The 26,888-nt window shown below is 36.3% G+C and overlaps 1 protein-coding gene across 1 annotated transcript in view; it reads left to right on the top strand.

Annotated features, from left to right (window-relative positions):
* The first annotated feature begins 6,318 nt into the window (after positions 1-6,318).
* The window catches only part of LOC309498855 (uncharacterized protein), a 28,628-nt gene continuing 8,058 nt past the window's right edge, over positions 6,319-26,888 (top strand). The window contains exon 1 of the mRNA XM_082169802.1: positions 6,319-6,411. Coding sequence (XP_082025928.1) covers positions 6,357-6,411 — 55 coding nt within the window. The 5' untranslated portion in view covers positions 6,319-6,356. The remainder of the gene's footprint in view (positions 6,412-26,888) is intronic.

The following is a 26,888-nucleotide window of genomic DNA, read 5'->3' on the forward strand; positions in this document are numbered from 1 at the left end:
GTGATCGGTTGATGTTCGTTTTACCATTGCTAAGAAAATTCCCGCTCCTCCGTGAGAGATGCGAGACCGGCGCGTCTCAGTAATGATGAATCCCGGACATTTTGAGCGATCTCGAAATCCCTGGCAAACTCATCACGGAGTCTCAATAGTAGCCTAGCCTTGTTGTTTTCATCTGCGCTCTCTTACCGGTAGGCGTGGCTTGGGAGTGGCCTCCTAGGGCAGCGAAGCAAGTGCATTCTGGGAGTTGTTGTCTTTCATCCACATAAGCCAAAAATACATTTTCTGACTTTTCTCAGTCTAGAAAGCTCCAAATTCAAAAATTTCTTCACATTTCGTCTACATAAATGACCTATTTTAAATACACATTCATCTTTCCAGAGGTGAAGTATCCCTTTAATGAGAAAGAGAATAAGATGGTAGTGTCAGTTAGTTAAAATTATGTCTGTAACTAACCAATTAATGCATTATAATAACATTGAAAAAGTTATTAATCTTAGGTTGAAGGTGAATTGATTATTTTGTCTAAACAACAACTTGAGCTAATTGAACTAATTAACACGGAATGACCATCGAGGACAGTAACACGTTCATGCAGTCTACAAATGCACACTTCATAATATTTGACAGCTGGATTCGATTTAATCTGCAAGGTTTGTGAAATGAAATGTTTATTAGATATTCCAAGATTTGTTTAAATTATATGAATGCGCATTTGCTGAATGTTGACGGTAATGAGAAAGTATTAATAGTGTTTGCCTTGCTGTTACTAATAATATAAAAGCAAACTAATATTTTTTTTGCATACTGTTTAACAGTTCTACCCAATAATGTATTAAATTATTTGACTGTTAAACAGAGACTGTGAACTAATGAACATGGAGAATGTGTGCAATGTATGCTCAAATGCTGCCTTTCTCAGGCGTTCTCAGCGACGTCAAAATAAAAGTCCTGCTATTACAAGGACATAAAAGATCGCAATCTCTACGATTTTCTCAAAAAGAAGATCGTGGACGTCTTTAAGATCGATCACGATAGAAAAATCACCAGATCACCCACCCCTAATATTGGTGACTATTGGGAAACAACTGCCAGCTCAAGTTGAAATGGCTGTAAGTTAGTCAAAGCTGATAGATGACATACTTCATATTTATGCATTTACATGTATTTAGTACTTACCATCATTACGGTCTGAAAGCTGATCCAACAGAAAGTTTACACTCTCTTTCTCCAAAGCTGCAATCCGTTTCAATTTTGGAATAACTGATGATTCCCATTTTCTGATTAGCATCTCACCCTTTCCATCAGACATCTTTCTAAACTCTGCATCTAGCTAATAGAATAGCAGAATCCAAGTTATTTCCAGAAAACCACATAATGGTTAAAAGTACTGTAATTAAAATCTCTCCCCTTCCAGTGGACCACCATGGGACCTTATTTCGGAAAATATTGTATGGTACTCAATGGCGAGAGACTTGAATTGTGCCCTGAATTACACATGATGTTTGTCAATTTAAAAGATACATTTTAAAGTCAAGAAAGTCACAGTTTGATGTAAAACTGTTGAAGTATAAGACGTAAATACATAATTACAAAGACTACAAACCCAAAAGGTGCACGTGATGTCATACCTTTTCTCTCAATGAATAAAGCTAACTTTACTGAAGCTAACATTCTGTCATTTTTTCAATAGTCTTACGTTATAATCGTAACGTTACGCTGTCATGCCGCAGTGTTACGCAGTGTTTTGTATCAGACTGCACACATCCTGTTGGTGACGTACATAGTGCGAGACGAAAGATGTAGTTCATTGACCGATTTTCACATAAAACTAAATGTTACTCTTAGGCCTATTGCGATAGTCAATAAATAAATTAATTGCACAATAAAAAAAATTAGCTTGATCATTTTTCAGCGCTTGTCTTCACATGGTCTTTGTGTCAAGCGGGAATGCTATAAAGACGTTATTATCTCGCCAGCTTCTATATAGCCTATAATAATTTTAAACCATTTGTCCGTGATGCATTTTTGCTATTCACTGTCAGAGAGAGAGAAGATCGATCGATCAATCGATCTCCACAGCGCCCACAACACGACAGCCTTAAGGTCCTTTCACAACGGATGCGTAACGAAAAAGCGAAACGAAAAAGCGAATAGTTCGTGTGCGAATAGTTCGCATCAAAACCATTCACATCAGCCGCGACGCGAATTTGCGACGTCTGTGACGTTCAGAGAGCTTCAACATTCCAAAACTTTCGCGCGAATCGCGCAGACATCTGAGAAAACATGGACACTTCATCACCATCCAGTCATAGTCAAAGCATTCAGTGAAGACGAGCTTTTCATTTTATTTAAAAGACAGAAAAGAAGGTTTTGGGTGCACCCAATCTTACAGAATAGAGAGTCTGAAGGGGAGTATGCTTATGTGCAGAGGTTTTTTTTTTTTTTTTTTTTTTGGTCTTCAGCTAAACACAGTGCGTTTTGTAATGTAACTACACATTAGGCTACATGTAACACACGAAGTAAGTTAAAATCATTCGACTAGAAACTGTATATCACACAATGAATATATAGTATAGCAGCCCTAAATAGTCTCACTACATTTTGTTACGTGTTCAAAGTAAACACAGTCTCTGTCTCTATCTTTGACGATAATAGTGTTAGCTTTCTATCCCAAATGTAGTTTAGCCTGCTAGCCTACTACAGCACAGGACTATACAACGACTAAAACTTTCTAAAGTGTCATGTTTTCCTTGGTAACGTTGCAGGACATATGAGGTAAAAAAATTTGACTATGGAAAAGGGAATGATCAGATTATAGGGTAAGGTCCCAGTAATTCCATGGAAATAAACAAGGCTTCATTTTACAGTACAGTTACACTTTACTTACTGAGTAAATTGTCATGTTTTCCTTGGTAACGTTGCAGGACATAAGAGGTAAAAAACAAATTGACTATGGAAAAAGGGAATGATCAGATTGTAGGGTAAGATCCCAGTAATTCCATGGAAATAAACAAGGCTTCATTTTACAGTACAGTTGCACTTTACTTACCGAGTAAATTGTCATGTTTTCCTTGGTAACGTTGCAGGACATACGAGGTAAAAAAGTGTGACTATATGGAAAAGGGAATGATCAGGTTATATGGTACAATTCCAGTAATACCATGGAAATAAACAAGGCTTCATTTTACAGTACAGTTGCACTTTACTTACTGAGTAAATTGTAAAAACATCTGCAAGAACATACCCAGTATTTAAGATGTGCCATGATATTAGGGAAAACTGTTCCTGCGGGGTAGTTACCAGGTAAGTGTAAGGTAAATTATTTGATAAACCCTATATAAATGGGTGTAGCAATGAACAACAACTATGTAAGACAAGGTAATTTACTGGAAACTACCGTCTTAATTTCAAGATAGTAATAAATAAACATGGACTGTTACCAACATAACCCTAGGATAACTACACACCTAACTTGAATTGATGGGTAATACTGGAGGTGTTTCTAAAAATGGTCTGCCTACATTCTGAGGAAGTACACAATTAAATCTGAGTTATTACCAACCTAAACAGGTAACAAGTACACAGTACTTTGTTGAGTTGATATTTAACAGTGGTGTTTTTTTCCCTGGTAGTTTCTCTGTAATTACATACTAATCACCTTAAGTAATTACACACTAAAATACTATAATTTACCATATGCTTACCAGGTAAATACTTAGTAATTAGTTTGTAGTTTCTCTGCATTTACATTCGTTACCTGTGGTAATTACCAATAACCAACTATAACTTACCATATATTTACCAGGTAAATACCTAGTAATTAGGGGACTGTAAAAGGAAGGGTTACCACAAAATGTGCCCGTCTAAAGAAGAAAATGCTGAAAAAGAATCCTCAGAGCCCCACAACCAAAACAATAAACATTCTTAAGGGAAGCAATGCCTCATCACTGGTCAAAAAAACCCTTAGGTTTCACTTCTCTCTTTTAAGTGAAATAAAGGCAAGATATTCTGCAGCAAAAAAAGAGAGGGTCAAACAAATTTTCATATAAAAGGTGGAAAACATGTGGGAAAGAACTTGATTTCATAAGACAGAAGAATATAATTTCTCAAGGTCTAAGGAGCTCTGTCAAACAATTATTTTTGAGAGATGATGTGAGTAGGGTTGTCACTGGAAAGAAGAACACAGTCACTGTAAGAAAAATAAAAAAGCAAAGAAGAATTCTCTTTGACACAATGGTCACTCTCCACACGAAGTTCAGTGCAGAGCATAAGCATGTGTCTTACTCTTTTTTTTTTTTTTTTTGTGCCCAGAGACCATTTTGGTTTACACAGCCAAAAGAGGCTGACCGGGATACTTGCCTCTGCAAAACACATGAGAACTTGCAGTATATGGCAGACAAGCTGTTTCACTTGGCATCCTTACTTCCAAAAATTTGGAGGAAATGGCTGATGCCATTGCGTGCGATATGACAAAAAAGGAGTGCGCATATGGCCAATGCAAGGAATGCAAGACGACCACGTGTTCACTCTTCAGATCCCCTCAGAACAAAGAGGTAAATCTGACTCAGTGGTCCCTTGAAAAGATAAGTCATGAGAATGGTTGTGATAGCTCCACTGTTACAATCAAAAAGGAAATTGCTATAACAGAGGATGAACTTGTGACTCGGTTTCAGGACAGATTGTTTAACTTCCGTGGACACCTCTTTAATATCAGATGGCAGTATTCCATGTACAGGAAACTGCGTGAAAATCTTGGCCCAAATGAATGCCTCATCCATGTAGATTTCAGTGAAATTACTCCTGCAAATATGCAAAAGAGATACAGGCAGTTCATTTTGGGGGTTCACACAAACAGGCAACCCTTCATACAGGTGTGCTTTATGTCAAGGCTGAGCCAGCACCAGTGCCCTTCTGCACTATATCACCAAGCAGAAGATATGACCCTCCTAGCATTTGGGCCCACTTGGATCCTGTTCTTAAAATGATTCAAGAGAACCATCCAAATGTGACCTGTCTGCATTTTTTTAGTGATGGCCCAGCCTCACAGTACAAGCGGAAAGCCAATTTCTACCTTTTGTCCACTGTACCTTTCAAGAAAGGGTTTTCCACAACCACCTGGAACTTCTTCGAAGCCAGTCATGGCAAGGGGGCACCGGATGGGATAGGCGGAACACTTAAAAGAACTGCACACAATTTAGTTAGGCATGGACAAGATTTGCCCGATGCAGAATCCCTCTTTTACCATTTGAAACATTCTGGATCAGTGGTACGACTGTTTTATGTTGGAGAAGAGGATGTTGATGCCTGGGTACAAATGATGGAAGAAGTGCAAACACTGAGCACCATAAAGGGAGCGATGAAAATTCATCAAGTGGTGAGCACTGAACCCAGCTGTCTAAAATACAGAGACACTCCTGAGAGTTTAGTTAAACGCTTTAATAAGCAAACTTAATAGTTTAAATATGGTGCATCCTACACACATCTACTTTATATCAAAATTCTAGAAATCTTTTACCCATCAAGTAGGTACCAAAATACATATACTTCCCATAGTTGAGGTGGAAGTAAATAAGGATTTAGCTGTGATAAGTGTTTAACACACAAAATTAACTTGAGTAATATAAAGCGTACATAATACAGAGGATACACATGTATGAGGCAACGTCTGGTGATTAGTTCCTATAACTGAGGTAGAAAACCCTACGAATAGGCTGTAATAAAGGTTAAACACAGAAAAAACTCCACAGGTTATATAAAACATACATGATACTTAAGATATATGTGAGGTAAATACTGGTGATCAATTCAGCTTATTGGAAGCAATTTTGAGACCGTTGTTTGTATTAAACCACAAGTGGGTTAATTTCAGTCTATTGGTTTTGGAGACAAAAGTCTCTGGAATTTACAGCTGCAGGAAGGAGGTGTCCCCTGGTTTAATGTTTGTGGTGATTCCGGGCCATAGGAATGCTTTAGCATCCTTCGTTTCCTGATAAGGCTGTGGATTTATGCATTGGGGTCACCACAGGGTTTCTTGGCCATTTGGTCTTAAGTTTGGGGAACAAAGATAAATCTTTTCCTGCTGTCCTGGCATCACTGGTATGAGATTAGACAGGCACAAAAAGGGAAAGGGGGGTGACATCTCCTTTAGCCATCTCGGCACCATGACTGTGTTTTATGATTTACTAATGGTTCGATGGGGAATTGTTCTGAACTGTGGAATGCAGTGTTGGGTTCATATGAAATGGACTGTTCACGGATAATCCTACATCATTATATACATAACTATCTGTGATCTCAGACTGTGATTGTTTTTCACCTGAGTGAGTAAAGATAAAACTGAAGGAACCTCTCTCAACATGGATATCGGTGATCCTGTTTCTCCACTGAATGGATCTTCATGTGTCGCTTCAGGTGAGTTTTAAAAGAGAAATTATTTCCGCACTGATCACACGTGTGCAGCTTCTCTCTGCTGTGGATCCTCTCATGTGTTTTCAGAGTTGACAGCAGATTGAATCTCTTGTCGCAGCGTGAACACTTGTAAGGTTTTTCTCCAGTGTGAATTAATTTTAAAAAAAATTAAAAAAAGGACATAAGTAGACAACTGCTATAACATATTACCATTTTGCCGTTTTTTATTTTATTTTTATATATATTAATTAAATAAAGTTAAATAAACAAGTTTCCCTGTCTTCCTGTTTGAGTTTGGCAAATTCAACACTGGCTCTGCTTGCCACAGAAACGTCACACAGTGAATTACAAGAACACAAACTTTTTGCAGTCAAGTGGAGCAGATTGTATATTACTATACTTTGGATTTAATGTAATTTTTTTATACATTAAATGTATCTTTATAAAAAAGATAGCAGCAGCCAACATCAAGTGCCATATACCATTTTGAAGGAGTGGTTGATTATGATATATATATATATATATATATATATATATATATATATATATATATATATATATATATATGTGTGTGTGTATATATACAGTATATATATATATAGTATATATATATATATATGCAGCAAGAAGTGTAAACAATTGTGAAAATTGCCTTGTGCAAGACAATGGGGGACTAAGCATTAACCACATGGGTTTCTTTAACGAATCAATGCTGATCAGAACTTGATGACAATCACATTAACTATGGAGTATCTGAATGTTCAAATGCAAACAGAAAAGCAGTGAATCTCCTCTTTATGTGACTTTTTAAAGCATACAGATGGATTAGCAGTTCAAAAGTTAAACATTAAAGAACAACAGTTATTTTTAGTTATTTTTAAATGGACTTAAATGGATATTTAAAATAGTGTGCGTGTGTTAATCATTATATTCCATGGTAAAGTTTAGAGATAGAGGACACACAGAAAATGCAATTTTTTAGTTTTCTAAGTATTTTTTTTATTATTATTTTTAAATAATTTCATATTTTAGAGTTAATTTTCATACATTTGTATACATATAATGTATAATGGGGACAGAAATGTCACCCTGTCGGTGGAATGGCTATTTTATACTTATTGATAACAGAATATAAATATTGTAATAAAATTATTCCAAATATAAATAATGGTAAGAAAAATAATTCAATGCATAAAGACAGAAATAAATGTACATATAATAGCCAACAAATACCCTCAGTCTGCTGACACCAATGAAATGAGCTTTAAGTGTCAATTCACAGGAGATCTGAAGACATCAGCATAATAAATGAGGTGAAAACAGGAACTATTACACACACGCAATAATCCGACAAAGAACAAGGGGAACACACGCAAGAAGTAGAGAGAAAGTAATGAGACTAAAGTGAGAACATGGGGCACAAGCCGCGTTTCCATTACCCTTCAAATTGCGATCAAAAAATTAAATTGTGAATTGAAAATACGCTCAATGGAAACACGTCAATTTTGCAAAAATCCCATTTATCGCAAACAAGTTTTTACGCTCGCATGAGGTGGTTTTTCAGGCAATTCGAAAAAGAAATATTTCGCAAAACTGCACAGTCACGTAACTTAAAAAGCGCGGTGTGTTTGGACAGAATACGAAGTCAAGAGTTAAAGTTTGAGATCTGTGAGGGGAATTGATGGAAATCGAGCTCAAGTGTTGCTACAGCCACTTTATTTCTCCTCGTTTGACACATATGGATTAAATGTGTTAGTATTTTACATTATTAAAATAACCTGCAACATATAGGCCTACTGCTAAATCCTTTACACTCGAGCCTATAATGAGTCACATGAGACATTTGAAAGCTATACATAATAATATTCTACCTATTACACTTGGAATAATATTACTTGTGGTGCTATTTATTTTTTAAGCTTAATGGTCTGTTTTAGTTTCTACACATTTTAATGATCTAGTTACTTTATTGTAAAGAATGTAGTTATCATAAAATCTAATTTGATCAATTATTCCAATAGAGCAGTTTTACAGGCTGTTATCCTTTATAATTTACTCAATCTGTTTTTCAGTTAAACACTCAGAATAAAGCGAGATGATCTGCTGATGATCCTGAATGGCTTGTTGAATGAGTGTTGATAGTCTGAGGCTCATCAATATTAACAGATCTGCTGAAAACACTCTTTATTTCATGACAATAGTTCCTGTTTTCACCTCATTTATTATGCTGATGTCTTCAGATCTCCTGTGAATTGACACTTAAAGCTCATTTCATTGAGTGTCAGACTGAGGGTAAATTGTACAATATGCGTTTATTTCTGTGTTGATGATTTTAACTGTTTTTCTTACCATTATTTATATTTGGAAGATATCTGGACTTTAATGAAGAAGCAGAATAATGTTAGGATTAGCAATACAAATTGTTAAAAATAATTAATGAATTGGCACCAGTTACTGTAGGATGAATAGATAGACAGACATAAATGCTTATTTAACAGGTTAAAGAATGACAAATGTCTTGTATTGTTCAGTCATTTCATAGATATTGGGAGAGTTGTTTGTTGTGTAAGTGCGCCCTCTATTGGATAGAGGCTCGAGTGGTGGTCATATACTGAATCTTCGCGTTCGTTTCTCAGTCTGCATTCTACTGGACTGAGAGAGGTGGGTGTTCACATCAGGGCGATGTAAGCTTGAAATATAGGGTGGATTGCCCTAATGTGGGACACTGCCTAATGTGGGACACCTAAGCTTCAGTGGGTGTGGCTCTTCCCCAAACTAATGAATGTCACTGAAACTATGGGAAAGCCAAAGCTGTAGTGTCATGTGAACAAAATCATATAACCTTTGACCTGTCCAGTCATAAATTAGGGCGGGGCAATCATCAAACAGGAAGTACTTGCTGTGAAAGCTACAAGAAGGTCAGTGACGTACAATTTTGACCAAATTAGTGTTAAGGGTATAAATTAATCATTATCAAAATAATCATGCAACTTTTTATCTTAACGTGTTCATAAAATGTTTGTTCATTAAAAAATAGTATAGCATAGTATATATTTAAGCTATATATTTGTTTTTTAATACATTTTTCTATTGTCCCACTTTAGGACATGTAGTGTCCTAAAGTAGGACAGTATGATTAGCCTAATTTGGGACAGTTGTAAAGCTACATGCCAGTCAAGAATGTGTGGTGAAGCATGGTTTATGCAGCAGTAATGGTTATTTACATGTTCTTAGTGATCTTTTGCAGTATTAAAATACTTTATTACTACAGATATTTAAGGGCAAGGGACATTTTTACTGCGGTTTGAGGGACATTTTTACTGCGGTTTGAAGGTTGTGTGTGTGTGTGTGTGTGTGTGTGTGTGTGTGTGTGTGTGTGTGTGTGTGTGTGTGTGTGTGTGGGAGTAGGGAGTCCTAAAGAAAATAGCAGCAATAGCAACTCAATAAGGCATTTTATTCCATGAATATAGTGTTGACTTCTGCAGGCCATTTGTTATCTGCTGTTTTTTTCATCTGTTGTTGTTTGATATATTGTAATAAGCCTATGCAACATTTGATATATTTACCTTTAAATATAGGCTACTTCACGAGTTCATAATAAATGCATTTATAATAATAAGTTAATAATAAATTCATGCATGCAAATAATGTTGTTTTATTTGCTTGATGATGCTCAATTGTCCAACGTTCATCTTGGTTTTATGACAGGAACAACATTGCAAATGGTAAAATGACTGAACATAAAAATAAAGAATTAAAGAAATAGACAGAATTACTTATTGAGGACGTTTTACTATTATTCATGAATGAAGGTGCACCAGTTTAGACCTTTTAACATAGACTTTACAGTGTCCCACATTAGGCAAATGACTGTCCCACATTAGGAAGCTGCACATTTTCTCAGACAATTAGGCACTAAAAGCACTGATATCTGTATAATTTATTTTATGAATGTGTTATCTGCAATATCTCTTTTGATTTGATTAGAAAACCACCTGAGGATTCCAAAAAGGTATTGGATGTGGATTTAATGTATTGTCTTCACATCGTAATATTCTACAAAAGTCTGAAAAGCAAAAAATGTCCCACATTAGGGCAATCCACCTACCGGTTGTAACTTTAGCTTTAGTGCACATGGTAACTTGTACGTGTATTTTATGATGAGTGCACATACATTTAGTCGAGATGTGTCGAGAACTGTTGTTTTGAGTGGTTAAGAAATTGCTAACCTCTTGGTTTGTTTTGCTGTGTGCTAGCGCTCGCCAGTCTATCGTCTTGTGATGCAGCCCACATGTTTCAGGTGTCCTTTTTCTTATGTTAGGCTGATTCTGAATGAAGATAGAATCCTGAACTTTTGCTCTCTTTGAAATTGTACAGGAGTACTTCCAATGCCTGGTTTAAAATATAATATGTTCATTTAAAAGCTTTTGTGTAGGCTATTTATTGATGTCCAATGGCACTGAAAAGCCCAGATGTAAAGCATGTACATATTGCTTCATGCATGTTACCGTGTGTCAACTAGTGAAAGGAAGATGGTTAAAAAACAAAAACAAACTGAGTAATTGTTTGATTTTGGCAGACCAGCTCCATAACTCCACCCACAGCTCCTCCCACAGTAATTCTCCAATAAATGCTGTAAATTCCCATCAGCTAGAAAGGGAAGACAACATCAGGAAGAGCTGAAATCTGCAAAGACTGAGTTTATTAAAGAGGACAGTGAGAACATGAGTGATCCAGAACCCTGCAGAATGAAACACACTGAAGATCCTGAAGAACAAAGAGGTTGGTGTTTATTCTTCATTCATTCATGATCCTGAAGAACATTCATGTTAGAAACCTTCAAGCACTTCATCACTTTTAGATAAACAGTTAAACTATGTAATGATACAGAATGTTCTGGGTTTGTTCTTCAACAAATGGTCAGTAAGGGAGGTTTGAGACATTTTTATATTGATTATCAATATTAGATCAAGCTAAATACTATTTTACATTTATTTTATGTCTGGTTTCCAATTTGCAACAACGTTACCAGAATTTTTGTCATTTTCAACATAGTTAAACAATTAATAATTTTTAAAGAATAATCAGTAAACACCAAGTTACTGATAAAGTTGTATTTGTCAAATATCATACAAGTTATTCATAATTATAGAGATTCTTCTTACAGTAACTTTGGTAACAGGGTTGATGAATTCAGTCAGTGCAACAGTTTGTGTAAAACTGAGACAATGGATTGAGATTATTTTCTTGTCTTCCCATCATGCAGTAGAAAGAGCCCAGATGATGTCACAGTTTTAAGAAAGGCTCTGTTTTTAAAAGGAGGAAAATCATGTCAGGAGTAACAGGGTTGAGTGAAACATGTAGGACACAGATAATGCTAATAAAAATTGTTCATTTAAAACTAGTTAAAGCCGCGGCCGCTCTACACTTTGATCATGTGAAATTTCTACAGACGTGCCGTGCGACGGCCGAGAAATGACGTCACGTTCTGTGGCAGCTTTTTCACAAATATAAATTTAACATACCGGTATAACAAATAATAATAATAATAAAAAAAAGCAATCCACTCCACTTGAATGATAAATGTTTGTGTTATTTCTCACAGGGTTATTCACTTGAGCTTGTGTTTCTGGTGTCTCACTTTCATAGACTCATGAATGGAAATCTATGAAGGAAAAGTCTAGTGTGAATGGCCATTAATAATTAAAAGTCAAGTCATCTTCATTTATATAGTGCTTTTAACAATGTAGATTGTTTCAAAGCAACTTTACAGAGATAAGCGTATAATTTAAGGTAACAGAGATTGTTTTGTCTATAGCGGTTCTTTAATAAAGTTATTTTCCAGCTAAAGTTAGTTTTGATTGATTCGCTTCTGTCACAACAATCATTTGTTAAATACATTTTGATACAGAATTTTATTTTGTCACTTCGGGGTAGGCAAAAACTAATTTTCCCGACTACGCTTTATCTGTAGAGTGGTAAAAGGATCCTCCATAGGGAGAGACTAGTTGGCACTTCAGCACTGCGTTGACATCGGGTCCAGGCGAAGGTCCTTCGTCAGATCTGGATACGGCCTGGATCCGGCGGACTGCGGGAAAACCTCGGGATATACAAAGACACTAAAATTAGCTTAGATGCCATTCTTCTTATGGTGTAACGAGTACATCAGGATTTATGGGAAGTGTTCCTGGTTCCAGCTGACCTAATCTATGCAGCCTAACATTGAATTATAGAAGTCTATAATGTATTATGTGTATGCTAGGTCAAAGAGATGTATCTTTAATCTCGCTTTGAACTGACAGAGTGTGTCTGCTTCCCGGACAATGTTAGGAAGACTGTTCCAAAATTTGGGTGCTAAATAGGAAAAGGATCTACCGCCAGCAGTAGATTTTGATATTCTAGGTATTATCAACTGGCTGGAATTTTGAGATCGCAATAGACGTGAAGGACTATAATGCGTTAAAGGGATACTTCAGGATTTAGCATTAAGCTTTGTATTAGTAGAAAACCTGTAGTATTTTCGAATTACCATGCTTTCCACCCTCATATCCCCCTGAGACGAGAGATTTATGTATTTTTTTGTCTGAAAAAAATCCTCCGATGACGCAAAAATCGTCATTTTGCGTCATCGGAGGATTTTCTGTCCGGAGGCTAAAGTACACTGTACACACAGTGTCAGCTTTGGAAGCTAAGCTAGCAGGCTCTTGTTCTGTGGAGAAAACTGAGTAGTAGGAGAAAGCTGAATAGTAGGGGTTACCATCCTCCTTTTCCCGGACTTGTCCGGCAGGCGAGATCGTTCAAAATGTCTGGGATTCAGCTTTTGCGTTCTGCGGTCGCCATTCATTGTTTACATGCACACCTCTTGTTTCAATCTAACTGAATTCATTCCGATTGGTGAATCTGAATGTAGTGTTTACATGAACGCTAAACAAGTGATCGGTTGATGTGCGCTTTACCATTGCTAAGAAAATTCCCGCTCCTCCGTGAGAGATGCGAGACTCAGTAATGACGCCACCGGCCGTCAGCCTCGTCCTGCTCGCCACAGTAAACATAATGAATGGCGACTGTAGAACGCAAAAGCCGAATCCCGGACATCTTGGGCTATCTCGAAATCACAGGCAAACTCGTCACGGAGACTCACTAAGTTAGTACCCTAACCTTCTTGTTGTTTTCAACTGCGCTCTCTAACCGGTAGGCGTGGCCTCCTAGGGCAGCGAAGCAAGTGCATTCTGGGAGTTGTTGTCTTTCATCCACATTAGCCAAAAATAAATTTTCTGGCTTTTCTCAGGCTAGAAAGCTCCGAATTCAAAAATTTCTTCACATTTCTTCTACATAACGTCGCTGCCCGATGAAAATCACGTATGTCCAAAACGGTTACTTTTCAGGAAGTGAAAAAAACACCGCAATTTAAAAGCATATGAACATAGCGTTGTCACACTTGGTACGGCATCTTTAAATGTAGCCATATTCTTGCCAGTGTAATGATATAATCCACATTTGACCAAAATCGAGTTTAAATGGACATACGTGCATATTTTACAGTAACGGTGGTCGATACGCGTTCTTCCGATCATTAATTAGAATGGCCAAGTCGCGTTTCATATTGACAGATGAATACGCTCAGTTTATTAAATAGCCTACGTCTCAGTTTATTAAATACGCTCAGTTTATTAAATGTCTCTTGCAAACTATGAAGGGACAATGAATCAATACACTCATGCTGACCCCAGGGCCGGCGCGTCCATATAGGCAAACTAGGCAATTGCCTAGAGCGGCACTTTTGTAAGGGCAGCAAAATGTGTGCCAACCAGGAATGAACAATTCACAAAATAGGCTAGGCTAAATGATCATAATCAGAGAGTTGCCCTTTTCTTTTCGTTTTGAATTATTTCGTTTAAAGACTTTTCAAGCTTTGTGTATTTGATGTCTTTCTCATGTCTGTGTGAGGCATACACTGAGTTTCGTTAATGAGATGCGCTCCAGTTAACGTGCAATGCAAGTGAACGCGCGGGCGCCTCCATGATTATATTGTCTGCTATATACTGGTATTTGCTTATTTATTAAATCCACCCCAGGCAATTGGTTGATGAAAAATTGATTAAAATTAAGATACAATTTATACAACACGAAATTCACTTTAAAGAAAGGTTTTATACAAAACAAAACTTAATGAAGTGGTCAAAATCATGTCTGACCCGTCTCAAATTGTGCATACTCGTGCTGTTCACTTTTCATACTTTCAACAGCATAGTAGACCTACAGACTCTATTTGTACAAACTGCTGCACATTCATTTAATTCTGAATTTTGCACACACAAGTTGAAAGGCTTCAAATCAAGTTCACGGATAATTGTGCGTGCATTTATTAATCATTATGATACTAAAATCATAACAAAGTAGGCTATGCTATGTACAAAAAAAATACAGCCATTTCTGTTTTTTTCTTAAAAAACAAAAACAAAAACAAAAAAAAAACAGGCTGCACCTTTTTATTTTACATTTCATCTTTCATTCCGAAATAGAATAATGCATGGACGAAAAAGTACACGGACTGTAGGCTATTAGCCTTTTTACCCGTTATCAATCTAAATTAATATCGTTTTTAATTTAACTTAATTTCGTTTTTCTTTATTTAAATTTCGATGTTCTTTATTTAAATTTCGTTTTTTTCTTTATTTAATTTTCGTTTTTTCTTTATTTAAATGTCATTTTTCTTTATTTAAATTTATTTTTTTCTTTATTTAAATTTTATTTTTATTTTTTTTTATTTTGTTTTTTTATTTAAATTTTGTTTTTCTTTATTTAAAATTCGTTATTCTTTATTTAAATCTACCCTTTACTGTGTCAGTAATTTATTAGTCAGAAAAATATTAGACTACCTTAAAAGTATTGCTTAAGTTAACAGACCCGTGCGTTAAAATCTCCACAATAAACAGTGACAATTACTTCGTCTAGACCATTTACTGGTAAATAGCAGTTGTGAATATATTGCGAATATATAATAAACTTGAACAGTTGTCAAAAACAAACGTTTGCTGATACTTTACCTCACAGAGTTATTCGGCTATCCAATGCTGAGCTTCCAGAGACGCTTAGACCGACGAGATGCCTCCACAGGGCGGGAGATACGCGGCGTGATTGACAGCATTGACACCAAATGGATATACGTGAAAATCAGATGACATGATTTCACAACTTTTCATTGGTCATTTAGATATGTGAAGCATACCGTATACGGAAATGAACCTGGACATTCTATCCGTCGAAAAATCTCAAAATCGGCAAAATGGACATACGTGGTTTTCATCGGACAGCGACGATAAATGACCTATTTTAAATACACATTCATCTTTCCAGAGGTGAAGTATCCCTTTAAGACAGTGGTCTCAAACTCAATTCCTGGAGGGCCACAGCTCTGCACAGTTTAGCTCCAACCAGCTCCAACTCACACCTGCAAGGAAGTTTCTAGTAATCCTGAAGACCGTGATTAGCTGGATCAGGTGTGTTTGATTAGGGTTGGAGCAAAACTGTGCAGAGCTGTGGCCCTCCAGGAATTGAGTTTGAGATCACTGCTTTAAGAGCTCGCTCAAGTACTGCGGAGCTAAACCATTTAGTGCTCTGTAAGTAATCAGCAATATTTTAAAATGTATACGATGTTTAATAGGGAGCCAATGCAGTGTTGACAGAACCGGGCTAATATGGTCATATTTCCTGGTTCTGGTAAGAACTTAAGCTGCTGCGTTTTGGACCAGCTGTAGTTTGTTTATTAAGCGTGCAGGGCAACCACCCAGTAGAGCATTACAATAATCTAGCTTTGAGGTCATGAACGCATTAACTAATTGTTCCGCATTCTCATTTCACTCGCGCGTCTGTGAAGTGAAGCAGGACAACGTCCCACCAGTCCATGTTTTGGATTCTCATCCACAGGCGTGGTTTTGGCCGCGGGCAGGGGCATTTTTACTGCGTGAGCACACCCAGGTTCCTAACCGACGACGAAGACTTAACAGAGCAGCCATCAAGTGTTAGACAGTATTCTAGGTTATTACGTGTGGGAGTTTTTTGTCCAATAATTAGAATCTCTGTTTTTTTCAGAATTTAGAAGTAGGAAATTACGAGTCATCCAATTTTTTATATCAGATATGCATTCCGTTAATTTAGTGAATTGGTAAGTTTCGTTAGGTTTTAAAGAAATATAGAGCTGAGTATCATCAGCATAACAGTGAAAACTAATGCCATGCTTCCTAATGATATCTCCTAAGGGTAGCTTAGGAGTGTACAGAGTGAACAGCAGCGGTCCTAGTACTGAGCCTTGTGGTACGCCATACTGAACTTGTGATAGATAAGACATCTCTTCATTTACTGCTACAAATTGATAACGGTCAGATAAGTATGATTTAAACCATGCTAGTGCAATTCCACTAATGCCAACATAGTTTTATAGTCTATTTAAAAGAATGTTGTGGTCAATGGTGTTAAATGCAGGACTAAGATTGAGTAACACCAATAGCGAGATACAACCACGATCGGATGATAATAGCAAATCATTTGTGACTCAAACGAGAGCTGTCTCTGTACTATGGTACGGTCTAAATCCAGACTGGAAATCCTCACAGAGATCATTTCTTTCAAGAAAGGAACACAGTTGTGAGGATACTGCTTTTTCTAGTATCTTTGACAGAAAGGGTACATTCGAGATTGGTCTGTAATTGACTAATTCTGTTGGATCAAGTTGCATTTTTTTAACAAGCGGTTTAATCATAGCCAGCTTAAACGTTTTTGGTACGTATCCTAGAGACAAAGATGAATTAATGATATTAAGAAGAGGATCTATCACATCTGGGAGCATCTCTTTGGTTTTGAAAATATTACTATAATTTACAGCAACACCTCCCCCTTTGCCTTTCAGATGAGGTTCATGTTTATAACAGTAATCTTGTGGGGCGGACTCATTTAAAGTAATGTAATTGTTTGGTTTTAGCCAGGTTTCTGTCAAACACAGCACATCTAGATTATAGTCTGAAATCATATTATTAACAATGAGTGCTTTTGGAGTAAGGCAGGGGTGCCCAATCCTGCTCCTGCCGATTGACTGTCCTGCACAGTTCATCTCCAACCCTAATCAAACACCATCCCAGGACGGATGAATACCATCTCTTTTCGACAGGTCAGGTCTGCCCCATTCTATATTATTAAGTGGACACCACCTCGACAGCCATCCATTGAGTGAACACAATCTACTAAGTATCTCATCACTCCTACGAACAGGAAGGGGGCCAGAGCAAATTACAGTGCTTGACATCATACTTGCGAGTTCACACACCTCTTTAATATTAATTTTGGTGATCTCCGACTGGCGGAGTCGAACATCATTAGTGCCGACGTGAATAATGATCTTAGAGAATTTACGATTAGCATTAGCCAGCATTTTTAAATTTGCTTTGAAGTCATGCGCTCTGGCTCCTGGCAAACATGTGACTATGGTGGCTGGTGTCTCTATTTTCACGTTCCGTGTGATCGAATCACCAATTACTAGGGCACAATCAACAGGATTCTCAGTGGGTGTTTCACTGAGCGGGGCTAATCGATTTGTTATGGTAATCAGAGCGGAAGAGTGTTTTTTTGATCCGCGACTAGAGCGATCCCTCACTCACCCATTTGCCCGGCTGCGCAGGCTCTACTTAAGATGGAACCAAATCATGTAAAGAGTTTACTATGCTAGGCGCATCCAAAGCAGTATCTAAAGCTCTAGCACTCTTACTATCCTCAATTCAAGTTTGGATGCGTGACTCTAGTTCTGAAATCTTCTCCGTCAGCCTGACTGTCTCCTTGCATTTATCACATATAAATCCTATATTGCCGACAGAGAAGGCTATGTTAAAGGGATACTCCACTTTTTTTGGAAATAGGCTCATTTTACAACTCCCCCAGAGTTAAACAGTTGAGTTTTACCGTTTTCGAATCCATTCAGCCTAGTTTCTGATATTTGGAAGAATATCAGTAACCAGACAGTTTCTGGTCTCATTGACTTCCATAGTAGGAAAAAATATATACTATGGAAGTCAATGAGACCAGAAACTGTCTGGTTACTGACATTCTTCTAAATATCAGAAACTCGGCTGAATGGATTCGAAAACGGTAAAACTCAACTGTTTAACTCTGGGGGAGTTATAAAATGAGCCTATTTCCAAAAAAAGTGGAGTATCCCTTTAAACATGTGACATGAAGTGCAGGTGACAATAACAGGAGAAGACTTTACTCACCATGTTTGTTGACTGATTCTTACTCACCTGGGGGCTGTTCCATAAACCAAGATTAGAGTATAAGCCAGGCTTATTTCGGTTAGTCAGGCTTACTTTTGGTAGATTCGGTTTCATAAATCAAACTTAAAAAAGTTCAAACTCAGTTACCCTGGCAACTTATGCTGGTAAACTAGCCTGGTCCAGGGCAGGCTAACTGTCAGGCTAAGCCTCATTTGTTACACAGATCCTCTAACACTGACCAACAAGAACACAATGATATTACCACTGACACTCTCTCATACCATTATTGGACTTTATTAACCATTATTAGTCCAAACATAAATACATACAGAAAATCAACTTAAATAAGGCTACAATGATAAATTAGACAATATAGACATATGAATACATTTCTCTCTGGTTTGTTTGGCAGCTGTAGTACATGTTTATGATTATTAGAAGAACATTAGAACACAATCTAAAAAAAAGCTTTGTAAAGCAGAAGTTAAAATCACAAAATTAAAAAAAAATTATTACAAAAGCACAGTATGAATTTTAACTGGTAAGATGAATCTGAGCTTAGTAATTGACAGTATATTAGCCTACATTTGAATATATCATAAAAATACACTTGTAGGTTTAAAACTCTAAATAAGGAACTTCTAATGTCCAAATAACAAATATTTTAGCATAAAATATATATTATGTACTTTATTATGTCTTTCAATTCAAACACATTTAACACAATTATACAAATTGACAGTTCCTTTAAAGACATCATATTTCCCCCCAATAAATATTCCTTATTTTTCCTTCTACTTTTTTTCTTTTGTGATAATACCCACCAACACATAGCCTAAAAAACACATGATTAGAACAATAACCAAAAAGTACTCAAAGACACTTTTACATGTGATTTAAGGGGGAAAAGACAAAAAAACAATAAATAAATATTAATAAAAATGTAACATTCACATATTTATATCAAACTCTTATAATGACACATAATGCCTAATAGTTATTCAAGTAATATTATTTGAATATCAAATATTCAATCTAAAATAAGCAAATAAATAAAATAACAAATAACTAGCCTAGAAATAAAAGGGAGGGAGGGTTATATAAAAATGTAGTTAATGTAGGCTAATATATATTCCTTTATTTTATGGAATATTCTTTGATTTTAGAGTTGCACATATCTTTTCAAAATGTATACATTTGCTCTTAATTTCATGTTATCCTCTTCATAATGTAAAGCACATTAAGAATATATTATATTATATGTATAATATATAAAAAATACATTCTAGAAACTAAATCTAACCACTCATTTAAAACTGGGGATTCTTGCTTTATCCAAAAAATTATTGCATTAAAAGCTGTAATTCTCAGCATTCTAAATAAATATACATCATATTTATTAAGTAGCATAGGTCCTATACCCAAAACTATATTTTGTATCTTTATATATTTAGTTTCTTAAAAAAAAATCTTCCCTGAATTAGGCTACTTCTGTTCACTGAAGTACTTCTGTTCGCTAGAAGTTCACTGCAACTTATCCAACATCCTAAAGATAAATTATTATAATTAGAAGATATTTCTAGTGTTATAAAATATTGCATATTAATTTTCCAAGCAAAATGTATATTTTAGTCTGAATAATCCACGATCGACCTCTAGGGCTGCTTCAGAAACGCGTGCACACGCAATTATCTAGACTTGATAAGCCTGGATCAAATTAGTGAGATTGCGTGAACTTCAATTACCTTTTATGGAACCACTTTAGCCCCAACTTATTTGTTAGGCTCATTCAAGTCCGGTTTTGGAGTTTAATCCCCGCTTTTCTAAGCGGCTTTTATGGAACAGCCCCCTGGGCATTTTATGAACTCAAAGGCAAGGGCGCATGAGAGAAAATAAATAATAAATAACTAAGCACATGGGTGGCGTGTTAACAGGCTAGCGAATTACTAGTGTGTTGTGCTAATAATAACGGAAGCTAGCAATGTCAGGTTAATCTGAGATGTTGGGTAAGCTGTATTTAGTAGTATAAACAACTAGAAAATATACAAAATGATGGTTCAAAACAGAAAGAAATCCTAGTCTAAGACGGAGCTTACCGCACCGAAGCAAACAAACTCACAGCAGGCAGGGAGGCAGACAGGGAACGTTTTAGCAAAATAAATATCAATCTCAAAGTTGGTGTCAAAATATGGCAGTATTGTACATTTTAATGTTAATATCATGTTAGAATCAGAATCAGAAAGAGTTTTATTGCCAAGTGTGCTTGCACCCACAAGGAATGTTTCTTGGTACTGAAGCTTCCAGTGCACATATACAAATACAAATACAACAAGAAACATAGTAATACAAATTCTAAGAATAAATATATATAAAAAAAACTAAAAAATAATAAAAATATATATATATATATTAGGGTGGCCCTTAAATGTAAAATTGTTTTTTTTTTTTTTGCAGCCTGACCCGCTAGATTTGTTCCATTTATGCTAAAAACACCCCAGAAAAAAAATGGCCCAAAAATATTAATATTTAGAGGTAGCTCAAGCACATCAAAGTTCGCTGTTTTTGAAGGCAATTCTACAAGTCAGCAAAATTCTTCTTTCTAAAACGTTTAGCATTGAGCATTGTATTCAATACTATACACAGTTTGCAGAATGCATCAAATCACATAGCCTATTACTTGATCATAGTTCAATGTGAGTACTATATTAATTATTTAACCAAATATATCTTAGACAACATACATTTGACAATTGTAAGATAACTGATGATACGCATCTTTTCACATTTAGTCCAGGCAAAGTAACAAATTTTGGAGCCAAAAATAGAACTAATTGTAAAATTTTTTTTGCAGCTTAGATCATTTCTATGAGGTGTCCAGAACAACATACTAAGTCCTAAGAAATCCTAGTTGAGGAAATATGTTAAATTCTCATCAATGCGAGATGTGTGCCAATAAGGCCAGACAACAATACACCCCAATGGGGCTATTTTTTTCCTTTACTCCTATCAAAATGCAACTTTACACAATGAAAGTACCCATGAAGAGTCACATTTTTTGTATTACAAGTTTCTTTGAAAATTAATTTGAATATGCAAATGAGCTATACATTAATCGAATATAGGCTACCCAAAAGACACCCGCATAGGCTTAATTTCTTCCTTCACTTCTACCACAATAAAACTTTACATAGTGAAAGTATACATGAAAAGTAACATTTTTGTTTTACAAGTTTCTTTGAAAAATCTATTTTAAATATGCAAATGAGCTCAACACTAGGCCTAATTGTCTTATGGCCAAGAAACCATAAAGTCACAAGTAGAAAAAACAGGGGCCAAATAACTAACATATTCATGTCCATTCAGTAAGTTAACCTATGCATAAACACGATACATTTGAAGTCACTTGCCACACTAAGTTTTGGGCTGGTAGATTTACAAATGATTGGTATTGTTGGTAAGATTACGAGATTACAGGCAGAAGTCATTCTTACCAACTAAACGATTCACTCTCACACAGAAGACAGATGAAAAACCAGATAGACACACTTTCCAGACATTCCAGCTCTTTACAATAATTTTGCCAGACACCAAAACTGCTTCTCTTTTTGTAGTTAGCAAGTATTTCAGACCAGGCGGGCCACATATCAGACTTCCACCGTTTGTAAAGTAGCTTTGCAGTGTTATGAGAAACTAGCAACAGCAATATCTAGGTTAGTTAAAGAAAAAATCTAAAAGAAACCTCCCCATGTTTAGTTACCTGTTGTTACCGACCCTGAAGACTATACCAGTGGGGGTTATAGTATACCCCTGGCAGGTACTACTAAGCCAGGCAGTTTTCAGGTTAGAGGCCGGTCTAAAAGCAGCATTGCCATCACCCATTGGCAGTAGGAAGATTGGATGAAGATCGGGTCAATGTATTTGTCATACATATGAATGGTGTTTCTGCCTATATGCAAATTAGGACATATTCAATAAGTGTGGCACTCATGTGCATATTCAAATTCATTTCAAAAGAAACTTGTAATACAAAAAAAAAAACTTTTCGTGGGTACTTTCATTATGTAAAGTTTCATTTTGATAGGAGTAAAGGACAAAAATAGCCCCATTGGGGTGTATTGATGCCTGGCCTTATTGGCACACATCTCGGATTGGTGAGAATTTAACATATTTCCTCAACTAGGATTTCTTAGGACTTAGTATGTTGTTCTGGACACCTCATAGAAATGATCTAAGCTGCAAAAAATTATTTTACAGTTAGTCTGTCGTAAAACGCTACTTTGCCTGGACTAAGTTTGCACAGTTCAAAGTCAATAGTTCAGAGTTTCTTAACACCAGGCATTTCTGTGAAAGTGGCTTCGTTAGCCCGTCGTTAACACAATTTATGCTTCTGCAAGAAATGCATAGAATATATTTTGTGCAAAATAGGTGTAAATTCAGAATTGCCACTAAATAAGCAAGTATGTAATATAATTAGTTTAGATAAAATTAGGCAAGTGGTAATTATCACAAATTGAGCATATAACTGATTATACAAAATTTCAACGTCATCGAGCCACCTCTAAATATTGTTCAAATGAGCTCATATTTTGCCTGAATAATTTTTTCATGTATTGGAACAACTTGAGAGGGTCGGACAATTATAAATCAAAACTTGAAAAATAAGGGCCACCTTAATATATATATATATATATATATATATATATATATATATATATATATATATATATATTAGGGGTGTGACGAGACGCTTATTCCACGAGACGAGACGAGACACGAGATTGGGTTCACGAGAACGAGACAAGACGAGATTTTTACACAATTTTTAAGAAATCCTCAATGATGAAATATATGAATGGAAAATAGTATTTTATTCAACTGAAAATCCAGAGGTGTCAAGTAACGAAGTACAAATACTTCGTTACATTACTTAAGTAGAAATTTTGGGTATCTATACTTTACTGGAGTAATTATTTTTCAGACGACTTTTTTACTTCTACTCCTTACATTTTCACGCAATTATCTGTACTTTCTACTCCTTACATTTTAAAAATAGCCTCGTTACTCCTAGTTCATTTCGGCTTGTTTTCATTCCGTCTTGTCGTCGTTAAAAAAAAAAAAAAAAAAATTGGCCAATTACACAAACGGTTAATAGATCTGAGTCCCGCCTCCTGAACACACATCGCTAAACTGATTGGCTTTGTGTTTTCTTTCTAACTTGTGAGAGGCTGTACTGTAGTCACATTTGGTTGTGCGAAGCGCCAAAACTCCTCCGAGTCCTAAGGAAACCTAGATGCGGTAAGCGAGGGAGAAATCAACAGTTCTGTGCTCAAGAATACGGGGCAAATCGCGTCAAATATTGATTTGGGGACAGACGTTTTTACAATATAATGACAATCGTAACATAACACTAACATAATCGTTAGTGTGTGTGTGTGAGCGAGAGAGTGTGAGTGTTGTGTGTGTGTGTGTGTGTGTGTGTGTGTGTGTGAGCGTGAGCGAGAGAGTGTGAGTGTTGTGTGTGTGTGTGTGTGTGTGTGTGTGTGTGTGTGAGCGTGAGCGAGAGAGAGAGAGAGAGAGAGAGAGAGAGAGAGAGAGAGAGAGAGAGAGAGAGAGAGAGAGAGAGAGAGTGTGTGTGTGTGTGTGTGTGTGTGTGTGTGTGTGCAACTCTACATTATAGGGTCAAAATATCAATATTCGAAATCCTTGTCCTTTTTTTTTCTTTCTTTTTTTTCAGAAAACAGCTTATAAATCAGACTTTTGTTTTTTGAAAATGTAAAAATGCAGACAGTTTTCTGTGATAGGTAAGGTTAGTCTATAGGGGGCTAGAATACACAGTTTGTTTGTACAGTATAAAAATCATTCTATGGAAAGTCCCCATAAAACATGAAAAAATAACATTGCTTGGTCTGTTGAAGACTGGTCTTGTTGAAATGAGAGGCCTGTTGATCAAATCATCCCAGTCTCATCAGCTGGACTGAAAGAAGTTTCAGTGCTCTTAGGACACTGAAAACATGGCTCAGAGGTCACAAGTGACACGACAGTATTGCTGTGTGTCGTGTCCAACAGGACAAACTGGACAGTATTGATGTGAAACATATGCCAACAGTTCATTTCTGTTAAATGATTAGTTCACTTAGTTAAAAATGAAAATTCTGTCATCATTTACTCACTCTCGAGTTGTTTCAAACCAGTTTCTTTCTTCTGCTGAACACATAAGAAGATATTTTGAAGAATGTCGATAACCAGACAGTTGATGGTAGCCATCGACTTCCATAGTATTTTTTTTTTTCCTACTATGGAAGTCAATGGGGTCCATCCACTGTCTGGTTATCGACATTCTTCAAAATATCTTCTTATGTGTTCATCAGAAGAAAGAAATTCATACAGGATTGAAACAGTTTGAGGGTGAGTAAATGATTTTCATTTTGGGGTGAACTATATCCCTTTAATGAAAGATGCAGACATGTGTTTGGCTTCTTCAAAAAGCAAGGAACAAGACAGTATTGCACTATTGCATTGCACTATGAGTGGAGTAAAGTTAAGTCTCTGTTAAACTGCCACCATGTCTTTATTAGTTATTTGTAACATTACAGAATTAATTAATTTACGTATTGTTAAGGTCAATATAGACTAAAAACCTTAATACATTATCCTATTAGTTTCCTGATTCCTCCGCTTATTTAGCTTATTTATTTAGAAAATTAATTTTCTATGGGGCATATATATGGCTGAAACAGGTAGCCTAGTGCATCATCCCAAATTTTTCAACATCAACATTTTAATATAATTATAGTCAAATGTGGCCTTTAGAGAAATGTGTTTTTTTGAGGAGGGGGGTAGTGCACTATATAGGCCCCAGTGGCGCGGCCTAAGCTTTTGTCCTTAATGGCATTTTTTTCCTTACATTACTTTTACTTTTATACTTTAAGTAGTTTTGAAACCAGAACTTTTATACTTTTACTTGAGTAAAAAGCTTGAGTTGATACTTCAACTTCTACAGAAGTCTTTTTAAACCCTAGTATCTATACTTCTACTTGAGTAATGAATGTGAATACTTTTGACACCTCTGTGAAAATCACAAAATGCAAAACAATTTAGGTGCATTTTGAAATCAACTTGTAATGAATGTTATTTTACTTCTATTTTAATTAATTCTATGCAGTAAAGGACATGCAAACACTGCAAAATGTTTTGCTATAAACTCTACCGTCTGGCTTCTCCCCTGTACGATTTCACATGAGAAATCTAACTCCTTTCCACAAATCGAACATAAAAAAATAAAACAGTATAAATAAAATAAATATAAATAACTGAAATAACACTTTAAATGCAAACAGTAAGTGTGTATCCATAATCAAAGTACTGCTCTCTCAAAACTACAAGTTCAAACAGAAACAAAAATGTTCTTCAAGCATGAAAAAGAGATAAATTAACTACACAGAACAGCCTAAGATTATGGTCATGTTCTTTTTCAAGAATATAAGCATGTCGACGATTTCTGGCAGCAGTTGAGACCTTTGGGCAGGGCTGCACGATATGAGGAAAAGCTGCGATGTGCGATAACATTGTTTAATATTGCGATGTCGATATGACTTGTGATATGTGAATGTTAGCTATACTGTTCCCATGTCTTAGTGCTTTAATAGGTTCTTTGCGTGATAGGTCAAATGTTTATTACCTGCCTGGTTCAGATTACACTATTTTAGCACGATTTTGGCACGATCCGTTTCGTGGAGATTCGGACAACGGGCGTCGGGACGCAAGATTCGATCGTTTAATTTCGTATAGTGTGTCATAGTGGGCGATAATCTACGCGTCTGCGATGCTTCAGAACATCACGACAGAAAGACTAGCATGTTTAATTTTAACGGTCCTCCACGACGGGTTGAGTGTGCGCGAGTGAGTGAGTGTGTGTGTGTGTGTGTGTGTGTGTGCGTGTGCGCGCGCGAGTGAGTGAGTGAGTGAGCGAGGGACACGTGTGTGTGTGTGTGTGTGTGTGTGTGTGTGTGTTGTGTGTGTGCGCGCGGAGGGTGTGTGTGATTGGCCCGGCACACAAATGATTTAAAAGTGGGAGGGGCATCTTCACCCTCACGCTCCATCACGCTCCATCACAACAACTCACGAGACAAAGTTTCACCTCGACGAGAAATCTCGTCGCGTTTTAATCTCGCGAGATCTCGTAACACGAGATCTCGTCACACCCCTAATATATATATATAT

The sequence above is a fragment of the Leuciscus leuciscus genome (assembly GCF_965113295.1).
Source record: "Leuciscus leuciscus genome assembly, chromosome: 1".
NCBI lineage: Eukaryota > Metazoa > Chordata > Actinopteri > Cypriniformes > Leuciscidae > Leuciscus > Leuciscus leuciscus.